A 21,461-nucleotide genomic window follows, 5' to 3' on the forward strand; every position below is an offset into this window, starting at 1 on the left:
TCGCTTCCTTTGCTGTTTGCAGCTTCCGCATTTAATTGCAGTATAAATGCCTGAAATGGCAAACACAAAGGATGTGCGAACCGGGATGGAAATCTGGATGACGACGGAACGATGGTCGTCATTACTTGAAGGGTGCTAGAAAATATGTTTTTAATTGCGGAAATATTTCCATTTCACAAATAGATGCGATAATTATTCAGAATGGCGCGAATTTCCATCACATTAAAAGTGCAGACAATGGCGGGATAGTAAAATGCAGCTAGCGGGATAATGAAAATCGTGTTCAAGTGCGGAAATGCTGAAAATTATTTCAATGAAACACAACTAAGTGCTTTTTAAGTGCCCCCAACGGTGGCACAAACCGAACGGAAATGGACGCAGACGAGAATTGGTTGGGTGTTTTTGGTCGGGAGAGATGACTTGGTGACAGGACACGCAGGACACACAGGACCCTTACGACCCCCGAACTTTATAAAGTGCACTGAAAAGCGACAAATGCGTGTTCTGATATGGAAGGAGAGTAAGTGACTTATTGCTTATGTTCTGCTAACTGATTGTTTTCCTGTCCTTATAAACCAGAAGTTGCTAAGAAGGCTTTTGAAACTCGACTCAAATTGACTGAACATACGTAGTACGTTTGTACATCATTTAAAATGGAAACCATTTTGGGTGTGAAAGGAGCGGATTTCGTCATTCTGGCCTCGGATACCATGAAGGCCAAGTCGGTGATGTGGCTGGATGATGGTGAGTAGACATTTGATAGAAATATATGTTAGTAATATATTATAAATAATTGTAGAGAAAACAAAGACCCACCGCATCACGGACTACTGCATGATGTCTGCCATTGGCGACGGCGGCGACTGCCTGCAGTTCTCGGACTTCATCCTGCGGAACATGGATCTTTACAAGGTGACCAACGGATACGACTTGACCGTTCGCGGCGCGGTGCACTTCATCCGGAGCAATTTGTCCGCCTATCTGAGGTGCAATATGAAGTACCAGGTGGCGTTGTTGGTGGGCGGATTCGACTCGACCACCGGTCCCGAGTTGCACTACATCGATCAGTTTGGAAACTCTGTGCCCATCCGGTACGGTGGCCATGGAGCTGGTATCAACTTCTGCACTCCCATTTTCGAGGAGTTCTACACGTCGCACATGGACTCGCAGGCAGCCTATGATGTTATCAAAAAGTGTGTGATTGAGTTGTACAAGCGATTCGTTATCAACTTGCGCAACTTCGACTTGTTTCTGATAAGCAAAGAGGGCATAACCAAGATGACCCCCATCAACCAGGAGTCCCTCAGAGCGGATATCTTAGCTGGTCCCAAGCGAAGGTTCATAAACACAAAATAATAAGCAAAGTCCTTTATATTTTTTGTAACTTATTAGCGATTCCTTAATAGAATATATTGTTCTGTACCAAGTGGTATATAATTACTCCTTCATTGAATGGCATTAAAGGGTGTGCTTTTTCCCAAGTTTTGGCTATACCTTCGTGTCCTTGATAGACTTTCCTTCCAGCCCGCGATAATGATTTAATTGGGAGCTAATAGCCCCGGGCTAATAGCGCAACTGACACAGATAGGTGATATAAATTGTCGAGTCCTTGCCGAATGTGAGTCAGTGGCAAAAAGACACCAAGAACTTCAAATGCAGCTCAGCAAAAGCCAGAAATACGACTATTTTCGAGACCAGTTAAAAGCCTGGCGAACTTGTGGCGCCTTGGATCTCAGCGAGGGTAGATACTGCAGTTGGTCGATGCTTTTGTGCATCTTGGTGTACCTGCCGGCACCCATGCTGCTGAAAGGAGTATACAGTTTCGACGATCCGGTGGAAAATAATTTCAGCTTGAGCCTGACAATCACTTCGCTGTCCAATATCATGAAGCTATCCATGTACGTGGCCCAACTAACCAAGCTGTTCGAGGTCCAGCGTCTCATTGGTCAACTGGATGCCCGGGTTGCTGGCAAGAATCAGTCTGAGCGCCATAGAAATATGACCGCACATCTGCAAAGGATGTCCAAGCTGTTCCAAATCACCTATGCATTGGTGTTCATCTTCGCTGCAGTTCCCTTTGTTTTCAAAAAAGAGCTAAGCTTGCCCATGCCCATGTGGATTCCCTTCGACTGGAAGAGCTCGATGGTGGCCTACATTGGAGTTCTGGTTTTCCAGCAGATTGGCTTTATCTTTCAAATTATGCAGAGCTTTGCAGCTGACTCGTTCCCACCGCTGGTACTCTACCTGATCTCCGAGCAATGCCAACTGCTGATCCTGAGAATCTCTGAGATTGGTTATGGTTCCAGGACTCTGGAGGAGAACGAACAGGACCTGGTTAACTGCATCAGGGATCAAAACGCGCTGTACAGGTAAATCTTCTATCTTTACTTTTCCAGTTCTGATACTTTCGCTTGCCACAGATTACTGGATGTGACCAAGAGCATTATTTCGTATCCCATGATGGTGCAGTTTATGGTTAATGGCATTAATATCGCCATCACCTTGTTTGTCCAGATATTTTATGTGGAGACCTTGTACGATCGCATTTATTACCTCTGCTTTCTGTTGGGCATCACCCTGCAGACATTCCCACTGTGCTACTATGGAACCAGGGTGCAGGACAGCTTTGCGGAGCTCCACTATGCGGTTTTCTGCAGCAACTGGGTGGAACAGAGTGCCAGCTATCGTAGGCACATGCTCATCCTGGCGGAGCGCACTAAGCGGACGCAGCTCCTCCTCGCCGGCAACCTGGTGCCCATCCACATGAGCACCTACGTGGCCTGCTGCAAGGGAGCCTACTCCTTCTTTACCCTGATGGCCGACAGAGATGGCCTGGGATCTTAGTAACCCAGTGATTTCACTCACTTTCGATCGATTAGTACACTGAACACAAACACGAATATATTCAAAGTAAACACACAATTTTCACAGTAGTGTATCACCTGAATAAAATTTGCGGTTACCATGGCGATGGAGACTATTTTGGGCATCAAGGGACCCGACTTTGTGATGCTCGCATCAGATACAATGCAGGCCAAATCGCTGGTCTTCATGAAAGATGGTAGCATCCCCTATTCGTATTTCTCATATTAAAAAGTACTAAAATTAGATCAACCAACTTTTAGATCAATCAAAAATCCACCGACTATCAGACTTCAACATAATGGCCACGGTAGGCGATGGCGGCGATACCATTCAGTTCACAGACTTCATATCCAAGAACTTGCATCTGTACAAGATTTCCCACGGCTACCACCTGAGTGCCAAGTCAGCGGCGCATTTTACTAGAAAGACACTGGCGGACTACATAAGGACCAATACCAGGTACCAGGTGGCAATGCTGCTGGCAGGATACGATGCGGTTGAGGGTCCCGACCTCCACTACATCGACTCCTATGGCGCAGCTCAGTCCATCAATCATGCAGGTCATGGTTGGGGCAGCATGTTCTGTGGCAGCATTCTGCAGCGATACTGGAACTCGAGGCTCAGTCAAGCGGATGCTTACTCCCTGATGAAGATGTGCGTCCTGGAGATCCAGAGGCGACTGATCATCAACCAGCGCAACTTCGAGGTGTATGTGGTGGACAGCAAGGGAATGCGCAAGATGGAGGCCATCAACCCAGGATCACTAAACAAGGAGTCGATTAGCCTGAGTTGGTGAAACGGAAAACATTAAAGCCGTAGTCGGGCCAACTATGAAGCATCCTCTAATGCCTAATAATTGTGCAGTTGGTTTTTGGCAAACTTTCACTGTGATGCTCGAACAACTTTCAAGGGATTAGTTGACGTGACCGTTTGGATTTGAGTGGCCATTGGGATGGGAAGGAGGTGGGTGTATGCTACATGCCATGGTTGACTGCCTCCGTGTATTAGCATATGTGGCCTGCTCTTGTTCTCCATGTGAGCCATCTGTCTGGATGTGTGTGCCACTGTATTTGTTTGCGCAACAATGACAGAAGCTGCACTCGGAAAAACAAATAATACGTAGTTTATATAAATAAGTTTTATCTGCTGCATAGCCATTAGTCCGTAGTCCACTTAGCTGGTCCCGTTTGCCGGCAATAACTCGTCAGATGTGGGTGTAAAAAAGTATTTAAAATACGTATTTCTCATGATTTCTCCAAGTGTGTGCCGCACATACGGGTAACATATACGGCTGCGAATCGGAAGCAGAAAAGCCAACATGTCTCTATTTCCCATTTGAACAGCAGTCCGTCAGCATGTCGTTGGTTTGGGGGAGGTGGAGCGGAGTCGCCAGCAAAACTCATAAAAATGAGCACAGATTGCTGCAAAAATGCACTGAATTGTTCGCTGCTTGCCAGAGGATTGAGTGAAGGGGTTTTTCGAGCTGTGCTGCCAGCATTTTCCCGGATTTCTATGCTAGTCAGCGGGTTTTGTTTGTCCGCCAGCGTGGCAGTTGCCATTGCTAATTGGCCACACATGACAAAGTATCGCCAATTGAGTGGATCGCCCACTTGCGGTGATCGGAACCGTGAAATGTCAACAGTGACAAAGAAAAGGTAGCGCACGAGTTTACCTCAAAGGTACTGGTTTCAATGTAGCAACCAACTGGCTCAGAAATATAACAATGAATATGCATTTAACAACAATTTAAATTTGTCATTTTATGTCGAAAAGCATTTCTTCATTTAGTTGGCTGTCCATGTATGGGGCCAATTTAAATATTTGTTTTAATTACTTTTTTTGGCACAGCACTTAGCAAGCTCAGCACGTAAAACGCATGTCATTAGAAATTAATTAGCAATTAGCAATGTATGGGACAAAAACCGCTTTGAATAAAATTAATCTATCTCGTCATGCAATATAATTTTATGTGAAAACTAAGTTAAAGAATCGAATATCAATTATTTTCATGGCTTTCTTTTCGTTTTCATACTTTAAGTTTCCCTGTCGCACAGGGAACTTTTCCGCAGAAAACTTTTGACATGTGAGCGTCTCAAATGAACGCGCCTGTCTCAGGACACCTGTCCCCCCTTTTTTCTCCACCTGAAGCTGTGAAATATATTCACAGTGTTCAAGGGGAGCAACTTTCGCGGCAGTGGGAGATAATGTGCATGTAACCCCGAGTCACTCCCCCATTTCACGACACCCCCCACCATCCCATTCCATTCCGACCGGCAATTTGTGACGTTTAAGGGCGCAACGAGGCAGCGACTTCCTGACAGGACATTAACTTTCTCGCATCTTCGCAGTCCTGGCTCCATCCGACTGTCTCGCTGTTTTCTGTTTGCCGTTTGCGTGTGACGACTCTGATGATGATTCATGATGATGATCCTTGCAGTTTTCCTCCCCTGTCATTTTTCATGGCCTCGGAGGCCAGTGGCTTGGGTTAGTTGCCTTTTTCGACAGCCTATTAGTTTTTATTATTTGCTGCAATTAGTTTTTCGGCCTCGACTGCTCTGCTCCGCACTCTTATGACATTTTCTTCGCATTTTTCAACGGAATGAGCGTCATCTGTTGCCACCGGCAATGTTCTGTAGTGTGCACACAAAAAAATAAGGGCTATTACTTTAAAACTAACAAAGAATGGTTGAAAATATATATGAAAATTCTATTATAAGGCTTAAAGGATCATTGAAAAGAGGTGCCCAAGCTACGAAGGTTGAAAATATATATGTAAATTCTATTATAAGGCTAAAAGGATCATTGAATAGAGGTGCCCAAGCTACGAAGGTTAGTTTTACTCTTAGAAAAATTTTATATTTCTTTAAGTGCAGTTGCTGAATCTGCTGTTTTTCTCGCTGGCATTGACAAGAGCCAAACAATGGCCCGCTGGCTGGCTGGCTGGCTGGCTGGTATCTATGATAAATTATGGCCAAAAGTCAAAGTCATCAATCAGTGGGCCATGTTTTATTTGCCGCCCGCGGCCGTTTGCCATTTGTTTCGGGCCAAAACCAGAGGCATATGCAGCGCCAAAGGATGGTGGTGGACATATGAAAAGAGAAGGACGAGGAGCAGCAGTAGAAGCAAAAGCAGAGCGGCCAAAAAGGATTAAATATAAATCGCAGACGCGTAGACGGCGTTGGCACAGGTGTCGGTGGCCGGACGACAAGCATTTCGATTTAATTTTCATTAAAATTCATGCATTTAATATGCAAAGGGTAAACTGCGGCAACAAAGCCCTTCTTGCCCGCCCATCCAAAAGCCCATTAAAATTCCTTAAAGACTCTGCCGCCCTGGGCCAGGTGACTCCTTTTCATTCTCGAGTGCTTATTAAAATTGCAAAGGTCCAGGATTTGCGGACATTATGATGCGGTGGCCTGCGAATTTATGCCGCAACGGTCGACATCAGCTGCGTTTTCCGTTCCTTGGCTGTTTAATTATGCATTTTTATCTGGAAGTCGTTGTGGCAAAAGGCCAAGCCGTTTTGGTACAACCGGGTAAACCGCTGCCACTTTTTGCCACTTGGGTTATGAAAACTGCAAAAATATACGGCATAAGCCAGGAATAACTGGATACTGAAGCGTGAATAAGCCGTTCCTTTCTTCTGAGTGACAGATATCCGGCAACGTTGCGTATACGCAACTTCTGATTGAAAGCAGCACTGCCACGTGTTCGTCTATCGATTTGCTGCCTCCTGAAGTTGGGTATTGATGTCGCCAGCAGAAGCATCGCTCGTGAGTCCTGACAATTGACAACTAAAGTTGCAATTAGGAGCTATGGCAATCCTTTCTACCATCTTTCCAACCACCGTGTCCTAAGGATTACCCAAAAAACGAGCACTTTTTACATACACGCATTCGTTTGGTTGGAGGTTTTAGTTATGCAGGGGAAAGCCTTGGGGAAATTAGCGAAAAAGGTAAATGTTTACGGAAACATTCGTTCGAATGGCTTTTTTTCGGCACGCTGTTTATAGCACCCAGTTACATCATTAAGAAAAAAACCTTTGAGAAACTTGGTAAAAAGGTAAAGCGGGTTTTTGATGGCGCTTTCATTTAATACGTTTGATTTGCTTTTATAGCATTTTTCAGTAGAAAAGTAAAGTGACCTGGAGCAGTGTTTTAAAGCCTGCGATATTAAGGCTGAAGGCTGCCCTACTGATTGATCTCTGAGTGCCCTACACAGATTCTATTCCCATGGCATTACAAATTACAACATGCATTCAGCCGCCGATAAACGGCCTATAAATCAGCCAGTTGGCCGGCGATCGCGTCAATATTCGCCTCTTATGCAACCAATTTTATTTCGTTGCACTCGACGGGCATAAATCACGGCTCCCGATGGCTAAAGCGGCGGGAAATTGGGCGTGGAGATGCCACCGTTGCTGCAACAAAATGTGCCCGGAATTAAACACCAGCGTTGGCATAATTTATGGGCACACCGGATTCCGGGCTCGCGATGTCCGGAGACAGATGTGACATCAGCAATGACCATCGGGACATTAATACCAGCTCGCCGATGCAAATGGATTGCCAACTGGAAACTGAACCATCTTGAAGAACTCAGCAGGATATGTACTTTGGCAACCTAGTGTTAGATACTCCTTTTAATTGGTTCTGAATTAAACACGGTAAAATATTTTCGCACCACAGTCAGTCGATCCTTTGCGAAAGTTGTAAGCCAACATTTTCGCTCGTCCATTGTTTGGCGAAAAAGTGATGGAGTCCATCCTTTCCTGCATCCATTGCAGGAACATCCTTGTTGATAATCCTTTTGCCTGGCCACTGCCACGCACTGCAGTCGAATTCAGTGGGGGCGGCATATAAAAAGTTGCAGTTAAACTTTTCAGCATTTGTCAGAGTCAGAGGATTTGTTTGCCTTTGGGGCTGGCCAAAGCCAACATCCTGTCAGCATTCCAAAGCCTGCTCCTGCGAAGAAGAGCTGCTCCTGTTTATTGTGTGTGTGTGTGTTTGTTTATTTTGCCCGTTCGTCCCACTATTTGTTTTCTTTCCAATTTTGTAATTTCAAACTTTTTCTATTGATTTCTTGGCACGCATGAACACCTCCAGCAGCAACGACAGCCAGCCAAGTTGCCAAGTTTCCTCAAGGGTGGCGACTGCGTATGGTTGGGGATTCAATTTAAGTTGCGGGGACTCAACTTCCTACCCCCCACCCTCCACAATGATGACCATGCGTGGCAGCAGTGCAAACACAGGAAAAGAAAGCAGTCCATAAAAATACTGAAGAAAAACGAGGGATAGCTGGAAAACGGAGCGGCAGTGGCAAAAGTTTCCAATGCACTTAACACTCTGTTCGAAAGGATGGAATCGAGGAAAAAACTGTCAGTGGCATTGGCAACACATTTATTAATGTGTCAATCGGATTGAAGACTTTCCAAGCCAGCGGGAAACGATAAAGTTTTTAGACAGCAAGAGATCCGTGGCTGGGATTACGGTTGCTGTTGCGACAAATTACTGCAAAAAATGACCAGTTGGTCAAGAGACAAAAGAAATACACTTCTTTGCGCTCCTTTGTAACTAGGGAAAAGTATTGATAATCGTTGGGAAAAATATAACTTTTAGAACAAAAGGTTAAAGCTCATTTTGATCTGATACCTGTACAGTTTTAATCAATTCTCCAGCGAAAATGGAAACATTAGGAGCCACAAAATGATTACATGACCCGTTCCCCAAATCGCAGACCTGAAACTCATGCCCATTTCCATTTCCAGTTCCCCGTTTCAATTGCCGCTCGCAAAGGAATTGTAATTATTCGAATTGTTACTCGTCGCTTGCCTAATGACTATTAGCTAAATGAAAACATTGCGTGCCGGCGACATTTTATTCGAGTGCACCATCACCAGCACCACTAACTCCACCACCGAACAGCCCCAAAAACCACCCGCACCACCGCGTGCTTTATTTGCTATATTTCATGCCTGCCTGCACTTATCTCCGATTGTCCATCGGTTGGGTTTTTCGAGGGGGGAAAGGGGGGATTGGTGGACTGAAACCAGCGACTCTCCTCCGGTTGTAATGTAATTTGGCTTGGCCGGTTGGCGCTTCGATTCCACTTTATGTTCTAATTACTTGCACAACACAAAAACGCCACTTCAATTTGAATTAGAATGAGTGGGCAATGCCAGCGCCACCGACTGCGGAGGAGGATACGCCCCCATTTCGGACCCACCCCCCCCGCCCATTTCCCCATTCCGATAACGGTTAAACCTTCATACTGGCCACAGTTGGCGCCACAAGTTTTAATTACAGCGGCGCAAAATTGCAGATGCACTGCCGCGGTCTGCTCCCTAGGCCCCACTTTCAGCTCCATTCCCATTCCCATTCGTATTCCCATTCCTATTCCTGTTCCTATTCCTGTTCCTATTCCTATTCGCATTCGTAAAGTCCTGTTCCCCACTGTCCCCAAAAACCGAAGCCCCAAAGCAATGGCCGTGGCAATGGCAAATCCAAAAAGCATATTAATTGCGCACTGCGTAGGCGTCGCCCGTAATGGTCTATAATCGATTTAAGCACGGGCATTATGTGGGCTAGGGTCTAAATTGCAATTTCGTGTATGACAAATGGGTTATCGGAATACTGCTGGCTACACTCGAAAGAATTGAGCTGCAAAAGAGCAAAATTCAATTTAAGTGCTTAAAAGTATGCAGCAAAGTAGTAACTAAACTATCTATCTAAAAAAAGTATGCAGCAAAGTAGTAACTTATATTATTGACTGCTTAAGAGTATGCTGCAATGTCGTAAGTTTTATTTTTGACTGCTTAAAAGTATGCAATGTAGAAAATTTTATTTTTGACTGCTTAGTAGTATGCATTGTAGTAACTTTTATTTTTGACTGCTTAAAACTATACAGCAATGTAGTAAATTTTATATTAGACTGCCTACCTTTGTACAGCTTATTTTTAATTATTTGAGATTTTAAGCATAAGCATATTCTATTCCCTAAGTGCATGAAATGAATTTTTGCAATAGGCTCTGCGAAGCCAATGCAATCTAAAACCAACTCAGCTTAGTAGCTATTTTTGCCATGTTCGCTGCACCAACGAATATCCAATCGATATCTGGCCATTGGTCCACCATCTTGGCTGCATATCCTTGTTTACTTGGTTATCCCTCATGAAGTTTCCTTCCAATTAGAAGCTTTGGCGCGTGGCAATTGACCATCAAAATCAGTTCGACTGCAAGGACAGTGGCCCTCAATCTGCATGCTTGATCGGTTGACGGGTTGATGGGTTGACTGCTTGATGGGCTGCTGGTTTGTTGGGTTGATGGGTGGCTGGCTAGTGGCTACCTACGATATGTGAAGTAAACCACCCAGGGCTCGTTATTGTTGCCCCTGGCTTCGCCGTCAATTGCAGCTGGCGGTGGTGGCTGCACCACAAAATTCAACGCAATTTGTAAAATGAAATCGATTCAATTGATTGTTGACTTCGACAAACACACACCCACACTCACACATCTCTGTTTCCTGGATTGTATAACCCGCACAGGCAGGTTGGCTGGACGAACAGGAGCAACGCGGTGCAGGAGACGATGGTGACAGGTGTCTGGGGGTGGACGTGTTCATATCCTTGTCGTCCTGCTGTCTGTATGTGTACACATACATATATGTGCACGGCACACAGTAAGCTCACGCGTGTGTGTGAATGTGTGTGTGCACTGCACTTTGCTTGATTAAATTTCAATATTTACTAAAATGTCGCCGAACTCTTTCTGACAGCTCTGTAAATTTCATAACCGGAATCGACATAAAATATGGTCAACTGGGTGTAAATATAAGCTTGACAAGCGCATAAGTTGACTGAAATGCCACGCTTTTTTTCATCCAACGCGCCTTTGTTGCTGGTAATTTGTTATAGTTTGTCATGTGCTTACAGCAACAAATGGGCTATAATGGGTTATATCCATCTAGATTTCATGGCTAACTGATATGCGGGCTTTGTAAGCGCGCATCAGATGGCCAAAGCAATTACTCAGCGGAGTGAAAGACAGGATTAACGTTTTGCTTTTGCCAATCAGAGTGATTCATTTGCATTCATAATTTCGAATTACGCAAAGAAATTAAGACATATTTCATCTGTTATTATTTATACAGATTGATGAATATCATGCAATTAAAACCCTCTTGTTATTTCTTTGGAAACTATGCTATTTGATGAATATGAAACAAGAGTATCGTTTTGCTTTTTCTTTCAGAACGATTTATTTGCAATCATAATTTGGAATAACAAATATATCTGGAGTAAACAAGGAAAGTCATTGTCCATGGATTCGTTGATCAGAAGGTTGAAAGCCCTAAACAACGTGGATGATTATGAGTGGGTTACCGCGCAGGTTTATCCATTAATTATTTCTTAATGTGCCTTTTACAGAAATGACGCTAGATTTGAGGGGCTCAAGATAAAGGAGCCAACAGCTAAACTATCCAGTCTGGATAAACTTTTTGAAGAACTTAAGATCAGTGAAGGAAGTTCTGCAGTAGAGGACTTGATCACCAAGCCGATAAAGAAAGAGAGTTACCTATATAAAGATTACTTTAGCAAAAGTCCCATTGATTTTCCGTGGCAAAAGGCCTTTGAGAAGGGAAGCTCACTGGGACCCGACTTGTATATCGACTATGAGAACATCTTCGAGAATGTGGCCAATCTCGCCGAAGTGGAGGAGAAACTGGAGTTGCTCTACAGACCCTTCACCTGTGTCATGGACGTCAATTGCCGTTTCAATATGTACGAGCTGTGCCTGCTGATGGCCGAATCCCGCTTCGATCCGGGCAGTCATCCGTCCGTGGTCGTGAAGATCACCCATCCCAGTGCCCAGGTGAAGATCCATGCGGGTGGTAAGATTTTCTCCACCGCCTTGAACGCCGATTCGGCCAGGAGTGCACTCTTCAAGGTGATCAGGATCCTGAACGATCTCGACTACAAGGTGGAAATCAAGAACTTCAGCAAGAACATCGTGAATGCCTCCTTCAGCATGCCCTTCAAAATCGATCTGGATCTGATGAGTCGCCGCCATGTGGTCGAGGCGTCCAGGAATAGAAGCCGCCGCCCATTTACCACTTGGACCACCGAAAAGTTGGGCGTGAGATTCGCCGTCTTTCCCACGGGATTCGTTTTGGTCCTGCACTCCAGCAGTCACTTCGAGACACGTGAGGCTATAGCCGACTTCCTGCCCATCCTGGCCAGACTCAAGAATGGATATCCCACGGCTGAGGAGAAAGTGGGACAACTGGTGGGCGATCTTTCGTACAAGTTGCTGTGGGAAAAGCGCTTGGAGGAGGACAAGGATGGCCTGTTGCTCTACTCCTAACATAATAATATTAATATATTAATTTAAATTCGTGCCTAGCTTTGTTTAAAGAATATTGATATCAAAATCCACCGAAATGCTTGGATGTCATAATCCAGTTTTAATCGAAATGGAGATTGCCAGCTACCGAGTATCCTGCTATCGCTGTGTTTCGTCCTGCGAAGTGCTGCGAACATTTGTCATAAAGCAAAGTTCTGCACGTGCCCTGTTTACACTCGCCAGCAAAGTTGGGCAACTTGTTTAAATACGTGATTTATTCGCCCGCCAGCTGCTGAGCGACCACCGAACAACCAAGTGACACTCCACTCGGGCCAACCACTGCCACCATTTGCTGCATGCTTCATGCTGCATGCTGGATGGTAGATGGTAGAAGGTATAGGGTATAGTTGGTACATGTATATAGGGATCGAGCCTAGGCCCGGGGCCAAAGTTTCACCAAACACTCGCCAAACAAAAACAAGTAACAAATGACCGAAGAAGTTGCAACTGCGAACGGCGAAAGGCGAACTGCAACAGGCGCATACATAAAAAACGAAACATTTTCGCACACTTGCCGCAACTTTTGCCAGGAAAATGTCACATTATGCGGAACAAGTGGCCGCCTTGAACACGTTTCCGACGTGCCACAGCACCTTTCTCGCTGCTCCGGACTTTTCCACCGGAACTTTTTGGGTGTAAACATTACGGGAAGTCATACATTTCGTATTTGCGTAATTACCACAGGTGGGATGGGAAGTTGAAAGGCTGAAGAGGATCTCACAAACAAAATTCCTTAAAAGAAAAATGATTTAATAGAAGCCCAAACTTCATCTAATACCTATTTCCAAATCATGCATTTTTAAAATTGATTCAAAGGGACTTCTTGTGGATACTCATTCCAAAGTCTACGGCAAAACTTTGTTCATTAGATGTGCACACATCTTGCAATATCAGTTGCTTGAAATCTTTGGCATTTTAATGCCCTTTCACAACAAGTAATCGCATGCGCACATACTCGTAGGAAACTCTAATGTGCCAGGGGATATCTAAATTGAACAAGAAGAAATTTCGATGGCAAAGCAAAATAATACGCAATTTATCTATGTTCGGCAGAGGTAGGCGAACTTCGAGGGCCCAAGGCGCTTTTTGTCCAAAAATATGCTGGAATATTGAGAAAAAGCGAGCAGAGAAAATGGGTGGAAAAACTACCGATACGATATGAATCGAGCAGGGCGGGAATGCTAGGGAATCCGATTAAAAAGTTGAACCATCAAAGTTTAAGAAAGGAGACGAGCGCGCAGAGCTGCAGATTATGAATTATGCATTCTTGCCCAGGGACTTTTCGCTTCAAAGCCAAAGCCAAAGCTAAAAAAATTATCCAACGCAAAAGGGTTGCGGCTGCCTTTGAAGATTAGACAAGTTTCCTGGGAGTCCCCCGAGTCCGCAGTAAATGTTTTCGCATTTATAAGTGAGCATAAACGGCATAAGAGCAGGAAACCGTGTTGGATTTGAAATGAATGAGTGCCGAGGACGAAAAGGACTCGACGCTCGTAGGAATTTATTAGCAGTGTAGCAGTGAACGAATGTCGCCAGAAGTGCTGGCCACTTTCATTTTGTGTCTGCGGTTAACCGCAAGGATTTCACTCTCCAAAAGGTGTCGCAAATGGACTTTTGCAATTTTAATAACTACTCAAAGTGGCAAACTGGTTCGTTAACTAGCCGCACACACACACACACACACCGCACCGAAGGACTTTTTGCATATTTAACCAACTTGAATTTAAATGGAAATTAATCCCAGCTTCCCAACCCGCAAATGTGTTTGCTTGGAAAAATGAAACTGCAAACGAATTATTGCGTATTCAGTTTCTCCGCACACGTAAATATTTCAGTGGCCAGGACGACAAAGGATTGCTACGCCTTCGCAAACAGAACTGGGAGTTATTCAATCAATACAGTAACCAAATTGTGAATGCATTATGCATTTCGCGACATTTTCCTAAAGCTGAAGAACCAAGAACCTAAAAATCCGCATAATGGTTCAGAAAATATCCTAACCCCATGTCAATGAGATGCGTACTTTTGGGCATCGGAGGGTGGAAATACATAAATCTAAAATTCCAAGCGCCAATAAATTTTCATTTTGATAAACCCCCGTAAGCCTTTTCATGGCCGAAAACAAACTTCTGTGATTTATGAAGTTCTCGGCTACTGCTCGACTCCTTCGGCAATAAAACACAGAAGCCCATCACTGTCGTCTATAAACCCAATACAAAACTTATGCCCCTCATAAGTATTCCAAGTTTAAAGACTCGATTTAGAGACGCGAAATATATAAAAATATGAATGACTAATCTTTATGAGAGCGAACCAGTGTTTTTCTGGTCATAAAACGCGAAAAGTTTTCGCGCAAATAAACCAAAGTGTCGATGCGTTGATAAAAACCGTTCATTTGTTAATAAAATTTTCATAAAAATCAACGATTTAAATTACAATAACATGGCATTTGCCGCTAGCCGTTTTGGTCACAGCTTGTCCTGATTGAAATCCATAAACCATAAGCAAAATGAGACATGTTTGCCCTCCAATGCTGGAGCGATTCCTCGCCTGCTGTGAGGCGATGGAGAGAGAGGTTATATCCGGAATCCGGATAACGATGGGGGACATGTCATCATGGGCGACATTTGCGTCAGCTGGCGATCAAAGTCAAATTAAATTGGCACAACTTTCCGATGTCACATATTGCGCATAGCAAATGACTCGTTTTGCACCAAAGAAATTGCTTTGTGCCAATTATGGATTTTTGTCTGGAACGTGACCAAATAAATAGCGAAAATAACACATGTAAGGTTAAACAAAAAATGCAAACACTTTTTGCCATAATTTAGTTAATGGAAAATGCCCGCCAGCTCTAATCCCGCGATTATTTCGAAATATATTCACAAACGCAACTAGCTAATTTGCATTTACATTAATCGATTGACTTTGGGCTTTATTCATTTATTAATGTGTTAATTAGCACAATTATTGCAGCGGCCAACAGTGCGTATGCGCGATATCTAAGCCCATGGCTTTCAGTTGCCCATATTCAGTTGTTTAGAGAATGCCGACCACTCGTCACATTTATACAAACTTTATCAAAGGAGCATTTCTATGTGTGTACGGCATTTGTTGTTTTTTCAATTTGGGCTCCTTTCGTTATGTCAAAGAAACTGGAAGGCTGAGGAAACATCTCGTCTGCTGGCAATGGATAGTTTTTACTGTGTGCCTGAAAACCGCTCTTCTCTGCCTGGAAATACCCTTTCTTTTCGTGTGCTTTGGCATTACCTATTACTTCTTGAGAGGAGATTCAGAAAACCTGGCGGAGAATGGCATCTACTACTGCGTGCACTTGGTATCCCAAGTGGTCATGTCCACTATATCCACTTTCTGGCTGCTGCTATTGAGCCATAGTTCATCCTACAACTCGATGTTCGTATCTGTGGGGAACAGAGTTCTTCAGATGAATCGCGTAGTTAGGCGATCTTTTGCAGATGAACACATACGTTACGATGAGTCGTTGGTAATTACTTTTCTGTTAAAAGTTCTACTTACTTTGCATCATATAGTGGCGCAGTATACGCCGCACGACAAAGTGATAATCAAAGTGCGATTTCCCACGGTGAATGTGATCATATTTGAGCTATGCTATTGCTGCTACTTCCTGTATCTACTGGTACTCCTAAGCTGGCTACAAACCATAAATACTTTCTTAAGTTCTTATATTCAAAGTGCAAAAGACTGTGGGCAACTCAGTTCCGAGTTGAGTCGCAAGTTAATAACCGTCTTCGATGTCTACAGAGAGTTGGGAGTCATTCACTTTCAGATAACCAGGACTTGGTTAAAAACTTCGTCCATGCTGTTTATCAGTATTTACTATACCGCCCACGAAAGTACCTACACCTTCTACTACTTGTTTGCTCTGTCTGAAAAGCCAATGATTGATCGAGTTTACTTGTTGATTTTTAAAAAACTGGGCACCTGCTTGCATCCACTTCTTGCGGTCTTGCTTATGGGAATTGCCAACGATCGCTTGAGTCAATGCGAAACTCAGCTCTCCCAGAATATCCTGCTCGTGGAGCTCCTGCACATGCCGCAGGACCACTTAGTCCTGCAAAAGTTCGCCAGACTTATCAGCTGCAAGGTAAGCTTCTCATAAGTGATACACTTGGTTTATTTACTCATATTAACATCAAATCCACAGCATCAAGCTCTTCTGCTGCAGCAGCAATCTCTGCCCATTCGGAATTTTATCTGGAACAGAAAAATCATTTGCGATCGGGATCTTGTCTTTGAAATCTACGTTTACCTCATCATCAATGCCACAACATTTCTGCAGTTTTTGATAAGCGAACATAAGAGCGTTTGCGAGGAAGGACTTTAGTAGTTCACACATTTATCAACATCAAGTGCTGAGGACATAAGTAGTAGTTAATTTATACATGTCATGAATCAATGTCAAGTGTAAAGTACTACCAAATGACTAGTCATGATTCAATTAGCTAGCGGATTGTTATAGAGTAATAATTCAGTTAACTAGCTGCTTGTTATGGAGTAAAACAATACTAAGCTCAATCAGTTTCAGTTTGTAGAGGGAACATGAAGACTCTGGAGTGCCTGACCCGCCGTTTCCTGCAAGTTATCTTTTCTCTACTGGGCCTGGTGCCACTTCCTCCTGTTTCACAGTTGAGATGGCTCTTCCTATCATTGGCCATTCGCTGCTGCTGGATAGCTTACATTATGTATTTGCTGGAAGTTGCCATCAACTTCTCATGGGTGGCCATCGAAAGTGTGGGCAATGCAGTGGGCACCGCGCTGTTCGTGGGCAACTCCGTGCTGGGACTTGCGCTCCTGCTGGAGAGTGTCCTTAAGCAGAAGACCCACAGCCAGCTGGAGGATCTGCGAGTCCAGACGGAGTTGCAGCTGCAGAGACTTGGCATGTTTGGCAGTTCTCGCCATGCGGCCTATCTATTGCCACTGATAGGAGTACAGTTTGCTTGCGATCTTGTGAGACTGGCGACCAATTGTGGGAAGACCGTATCGCCCGTGTTTGGTATATCCTTGCCACTGATGTGGCTGCTGCGGTATCGCTACGTGCAACTGGTGCAGCACGTCATGGATCTGAACCAGAGATCCATCCAGTTGCGCCGATCCCTGTTGTGCCTGGCCTCCGGCAATGATCTATGGCAGCCCTTCGGAGTTCAGGAGTGCCTTCAACTTCAGACGCTTCGCAGCGCCTACGAAAGGATCTTCGAGTGCTACGAAACCTTCAGCGATTGCTATGGATGGGGTATGCTGGGACTCCATTTGCTGACCAGCTTCCAGTTCGTGACCAATGCCTACTGGATGATCATGGGCTTGTACGATGGCGGCAGTGTGCGTGCCCTGATCTTCAACGGCGCCACTGGGATCGACTTTGGCACTCCGATTGCCACTCTATTTTTGCACGGCGACTCAGGTGCGGAAAATGTAAGTAAAATCCAGGGATACTTTAATTAAACCACCTTTCATTGGTTCCACTGTTAATCAGCTATGTGGATTTGAAAACAATCAATCAGGCAGCACAATGCTGAGTGCTAAATGCCAAGTTACTGGCAAATCGTAGTTAATGAACGATGACAATGATGGATTGTCACTTTGTCCAGCATGTCTACTGAATTTCCATCCAATTAAATCACGTTTAGTTACAATGTTTCCACCAACAAGAGTGCAAGCAACCGCACGAGTGGTCCTTAAGATTTTCCAACTCATTTTATTGGCATTTTCCTTGAGATCAAGCAGACTGTCTCGTTTGGCACTGTGGCTACGCTTTTTGAGCTGGCTAATCTGGTTCATAGTCATATGGACTCATAGTGTGATATTAGCTCAATCCTTTGACTGCCCTTTGGACTGCACACTGCGGCATATGCTCGCATTTTTCCAGACGGTCTCACATGCCTTCATAGTGGTCACCACGTTCGTCGAGGGTTTCCGAGTCCAGGATCAGGATCAGCATCAGGATCAGTTGGACGAAGTGATGGTGTTTGAGGACAGTGATCCCTGGGTGGCTTTCACTGCACTGGCGATGCTGATTCCCGTTGTGGGTGTCGAGTATTTGGTGTGCTCGAATGCGCCTGAATATCCCTTTTCCATCAGGATCTATCACCTAAAAATGCTGCCCAGCATCCTGGCGCTGCAGGTGCAGATAATATCCTTTATCCTGGAGGTAATGAAGGTGAACATACGGGTGCGTCACACCAAGCTGCAGCTGCAGATCCTGGCCAGGGAATTATCCAGTCGTTGGCCACTGCGGAAGCTACAGCCGCTGTTTTTCGATCAGCAGATTTATCGGGTCAAGGATTTGAAAAGGCGCTATAATGAACTGCATCATTTGTTTGTGCGGATTAATGGAAGTTTTGGTGGCAGCCTGCTGACCATCATCATTGTTTACTTTGCGCTCTTTGTTTGCAATTCCTATTGGCTTTTCGTGGATATCAGAACCACACCCCTAAGGACATATGCCATCTTGGTTCATTTTCAACGTGGCCCTGCAAATGGCAACTGCTTGCTGGCACTGCCAACAGAGCTTCAATCTAGTGAGGAGCCTGTGGATAGTTCTTCTGTTCTATAAACATATTGTAACCATCTTTTCAGGGCCGTCAAATCGGTTGTCTTATTTCGAAGCTGGTGAAACCCCAGGGCAGCAAGCGATACAATGATTTGGTGGGTGAATTTTCGCTGCAAACACTGCATCAGCGTTTTGTGGTGACCGCCAAGGATTTCTTCAGTCTCAATCTGCACCTGCTCTGTAGCGTAAGTACATCGAAATACACTGAGGGAAAAAGTGATTAACTTATATCGCACACAGATGTTTGCAGCTGTGGTCACATATCTGGTCATTCTCATACAGTTCATGTTTGCTGAAAGAAGTTCTACGCGAAGTAACCAATGAGCATTTTGTTTGTAATAGTAAATGGAATAAAATCCAGAATATATATCTTGGTTTCTTTTCCCAAAAGAGTCTGCTAAGTTTGCAGCCTAAAACTATTTAAATGCTCAATGATTTAATTATGAAACACACATTCACTCGGCGGCACAGAGAGAATCCCATAAGTTGTCACAGTTCTTAGTATAAGTGTGTAACCCTAATTATTTATGCCGCCCACGAGTTGGGCGTGGTTTGGGCTGAAAGTTAGATTGCGCAAAGTTTTATCTTCGTTTTTCTTAAGCGCATTTTACAAGTGGAAGAGGATGAGGAAGGATGTGGAAGGTTGTGAAGGAGGCAGTAGAACTACTTCACGCATATTAAACTGACATTTCACAAGCAGAAAACTTTTTCTAATATGCAAATTCATGGCGACTGGGATAAAACTAAACTGAGAGTGGGATTGGGCTGAAACAGCCGCACATCCTTGAATTAACACGTGCGAGTTCGCATTAATTTGTGTAAACTGGTGTTGGAACTGCTCGGGGTTATTTGCCGGATACGATGGCATGGATCTGGATGGGGATCGGGATCTGGATCTGCTTCTAGTTGTGCTGGAGGAGCAGTTTTTGTCGTTAGCTATGCAAATGCCGGGCCATGTAAATATTATTTACCGCACCAGCAGATGCTCAAGATGTAACTGTGCCGCCACTTCTGGCCCGAAATTAGCATATAACAACTGTGGCAGAGTCGCTTATAAATATTTATGAGCCGCCTGGATTAGCACCACTTGCCGTGTACTCTTTTTGCCGCTTAAATTACTCTTCTGTGGGCTGAAAATATCATTCCTAATGCAGCATGTATATTAACTTTTTATGCTTTCAGAGTTCCCATCCTTTTCCAATACTAGAATTTGTACTAAACTATACCGATTACGTTTCTATGCTAACCCATCTCTAATTTGGCCAAGATGACTCGTCATTTATACACAGAAACTACAACTGAGGTGAGTGCAAAGGTCTAGTGATATTACAAGAAAAACTATTGCATAATGTAATTAAAAACTAGACCAAATGGAGGCAAAACTAATCTGGGAATCGATGAGGCCGCGCGAAGTGCCCTTTTCGCAGCCCATGGACGAGACAGAAGCCAAGTTGGTCAGGGCCTTCAAGAGAACCCATCATCCTGAAGCTTTTGAGGCCTCGCAGGATAAGAACACGTCGAGTTCCATTTGCAGGAAGTGCCTGCTCTTCACCAGCGTCTGCAGGACCCTCGAAAGCCAGGTGAAGGAGTTCGAGGAGCACTCGCTGTCAACCCAGACGATATCCAGAAGGTATTCCAGTTGAGCTCAGTTCCTGAATGGCACAACCCACGGAGATCCTGGGAGGAAGGACTAAGAGACCTGGATTAGTTTAGCATCATATTTCATTCGTCATCAGCTGATAGTAATGCTATTTACAATATATTTTTTACAGTATATTTTTCTATAAACTGCAGTGTACATCTCCTTACTTTGGCAAAGCCTTTTTTGACAAAATTCTTACCTTTAAAACTCGATCTAAGCGCTTTGGCAATTGCTGTTTAAGTTTTGCTTGCGGGCTGAAGCGGGGGAGAATGCTAATTGGTTTTTAGTGAATTATTAGCCAATCCAACTTTTGGGACTAATAGAAACTTGCATGCATGAATATTTTATCCACTTTGCGAACTGTTCAACTTTTTTGATGAATTCCCAATTTGAAGGAGGCTTTGTCTTTCCTTTCCAACACAGCCCCCCAGCAACGAATCATTTTCGGCATAGTCGACGGGGGAGGGGTTAAAGTTTTTAAATATTCATAAAATTTGAACGGACAGAACTTTCGAAATTGAATTAGTCAAATGAACAAAAGTTCATTTACACTCCACGTACGAGGCTCGGTTGTCCATACTTACAGAAAGCATTGTGTGTGGCAAAGTTGGAATAAATTACTAATTAATGCAGAGTGTTCCGTATTGGGTTATGTGTGTTTGGTTTTGCCACCACATGCCCCATTTTATAGCCATTCGCATAATTCAGGCCTTTGTTTTATAGTTGGCAATCTATTGCGATTTGTTGGCTTGCTGGGAAATATGCTTTTCCCCCATTTTCTGCATCGGACGCAGTGTGTGAAAGCGAAATTGAAGTTTTATGCTAATTCCAGTCCCCTCTCATTCACCCCCATTCACCCCCATTCATCTGGCTGAGCCCAGGACCTTATCTAGTTGTCGAGTCCTGTCAACACAAGGCATTACATGGCAATTACGAATTTGTTTATGGTCCTGAATCTCTGAGTCCC

The 21,461-nt window shown here is 44.2% G+C and overlaps 5 protein-coding genes across 5 annotated transcripts; all 5 read left to right on the forward strand.

The window, feature by feature from the left end:
* Nucleotides 1-586: 586 nt before the first annotated feature.
* On the forward strand, nucleotides 587-1,437 carry LOC120458319 (probable proteasome subunit beta type-2). The gene is made up of 2 exons (XM_039645925.1): nucleotides 587-744; nucleotides 800-1,437. Exons 1-2 carry the CDS (start codon nucleotides 654-656, stop codon nucleotides 1,354-1,356), a joined length of 648 nt encoding a protein of 215 aa, XP_039501859.1. The 5' UTR covers nucleotides 587-653; the 3' UTR covers nucleotides 1,357-1,437.
* A 216-nt stretch (nucleotides 1,438-1,653) lies between these two features.
* Nucleotides 1,654-2,844, forward strand: LOC120458849 (odorant receptor 23a). The gene is made up of 2 exons (XM_039646675.1): nucleotides 1,654-2,369; nucleotides 2,421-2,844. The coding sequence occupies exons 1-2, from the start codon at nucleotides 1,654-1,656 to the stop codon at nucleotides 2,842-2,844; spliced, it is 1,140 nt and encodes a 379-aa protein (XP_039502609.1).
* Nucleotides 2,845-2,862: 18 nt separating this feature from the next.
* Nucleotides 2,863-3,705, forward strand: LOC120458850 (probable proteasome subunit beta type-2). Its single transcript, XM_039646676.2, has 2 exons — nucleotides 2,863-3,061; nucleotides 3,126-3,705. Exons 1-2 carry the CDS (start codon nucleotides 2,965-2,967, stop codon nucleotides 3,659-3,661), a joined length of 633 nt encoding a protein of 210 aa, XP_039502610.1. The 5' UTR covers nucleotides 2,863-2,964; the 3' UTR covers nucleotides 3,662-3,705.
* A 7,401-nt stretch (nucleotides 3,706-11,106) lies between these two features.
* LOC120452873 lies at nucleotides 11,107-12,301 on the forward strand. Its single transcript, XM_039637324.1, has 2 exons — nucleotides 11,107-11,236; nucleotides 11,291-12,301. Exons 1-2 carry the CDS (start codon nucleotides 11,184-11,186, stop codon nucleotides 12,225-12,227), a joined length of 990 nt encoding a protein of 329 aa, XP_039493258.1. The 5' UTR covers nucleotides 11,107-11,183; the 3' UTR covers nucleotides 12,228-12,301.
* A 4,543-nt stretch (nucleotides 12,302-16,844) lies between these two features.
* LOC120443969 (gustatory receptor 23a) lies at nucleotides 16,845-19,176 on the forward strand. The gene is made up of 3 exons (XM_039623438.1): nucleotides 16,845-17,714; nucleotides 18,879-19,037; nucleotides 19,093-19,176. Exons 1-3 carry the CDS (start codon nucleotides 16,845-16,847, stop codon nucleotides 19,174-19,176), a joined length of 1,113 nt encoding a protein of 370 aa, XP_039479372.1.
* The last annotated feature ends 2,285 nt before the right edge of the window (nucleotides 19,177-21,461 follow it).

Source organism: Drosophila santomea, chromosome 2L, assembly GCF_016746245.2.
Source record: "Drosophila santomea strain STO CAGO 1482 chromosome 2L, Prin_Dsan_1.1, whole genome shotgun sequence".
Taxonomy (NCBI): domain Eukaryota; kingdom Metazoa; phylum Arthropoda; class Insecta; order Diptera; family Drosophilidae; genus Drosophila; species Drosophila santomea.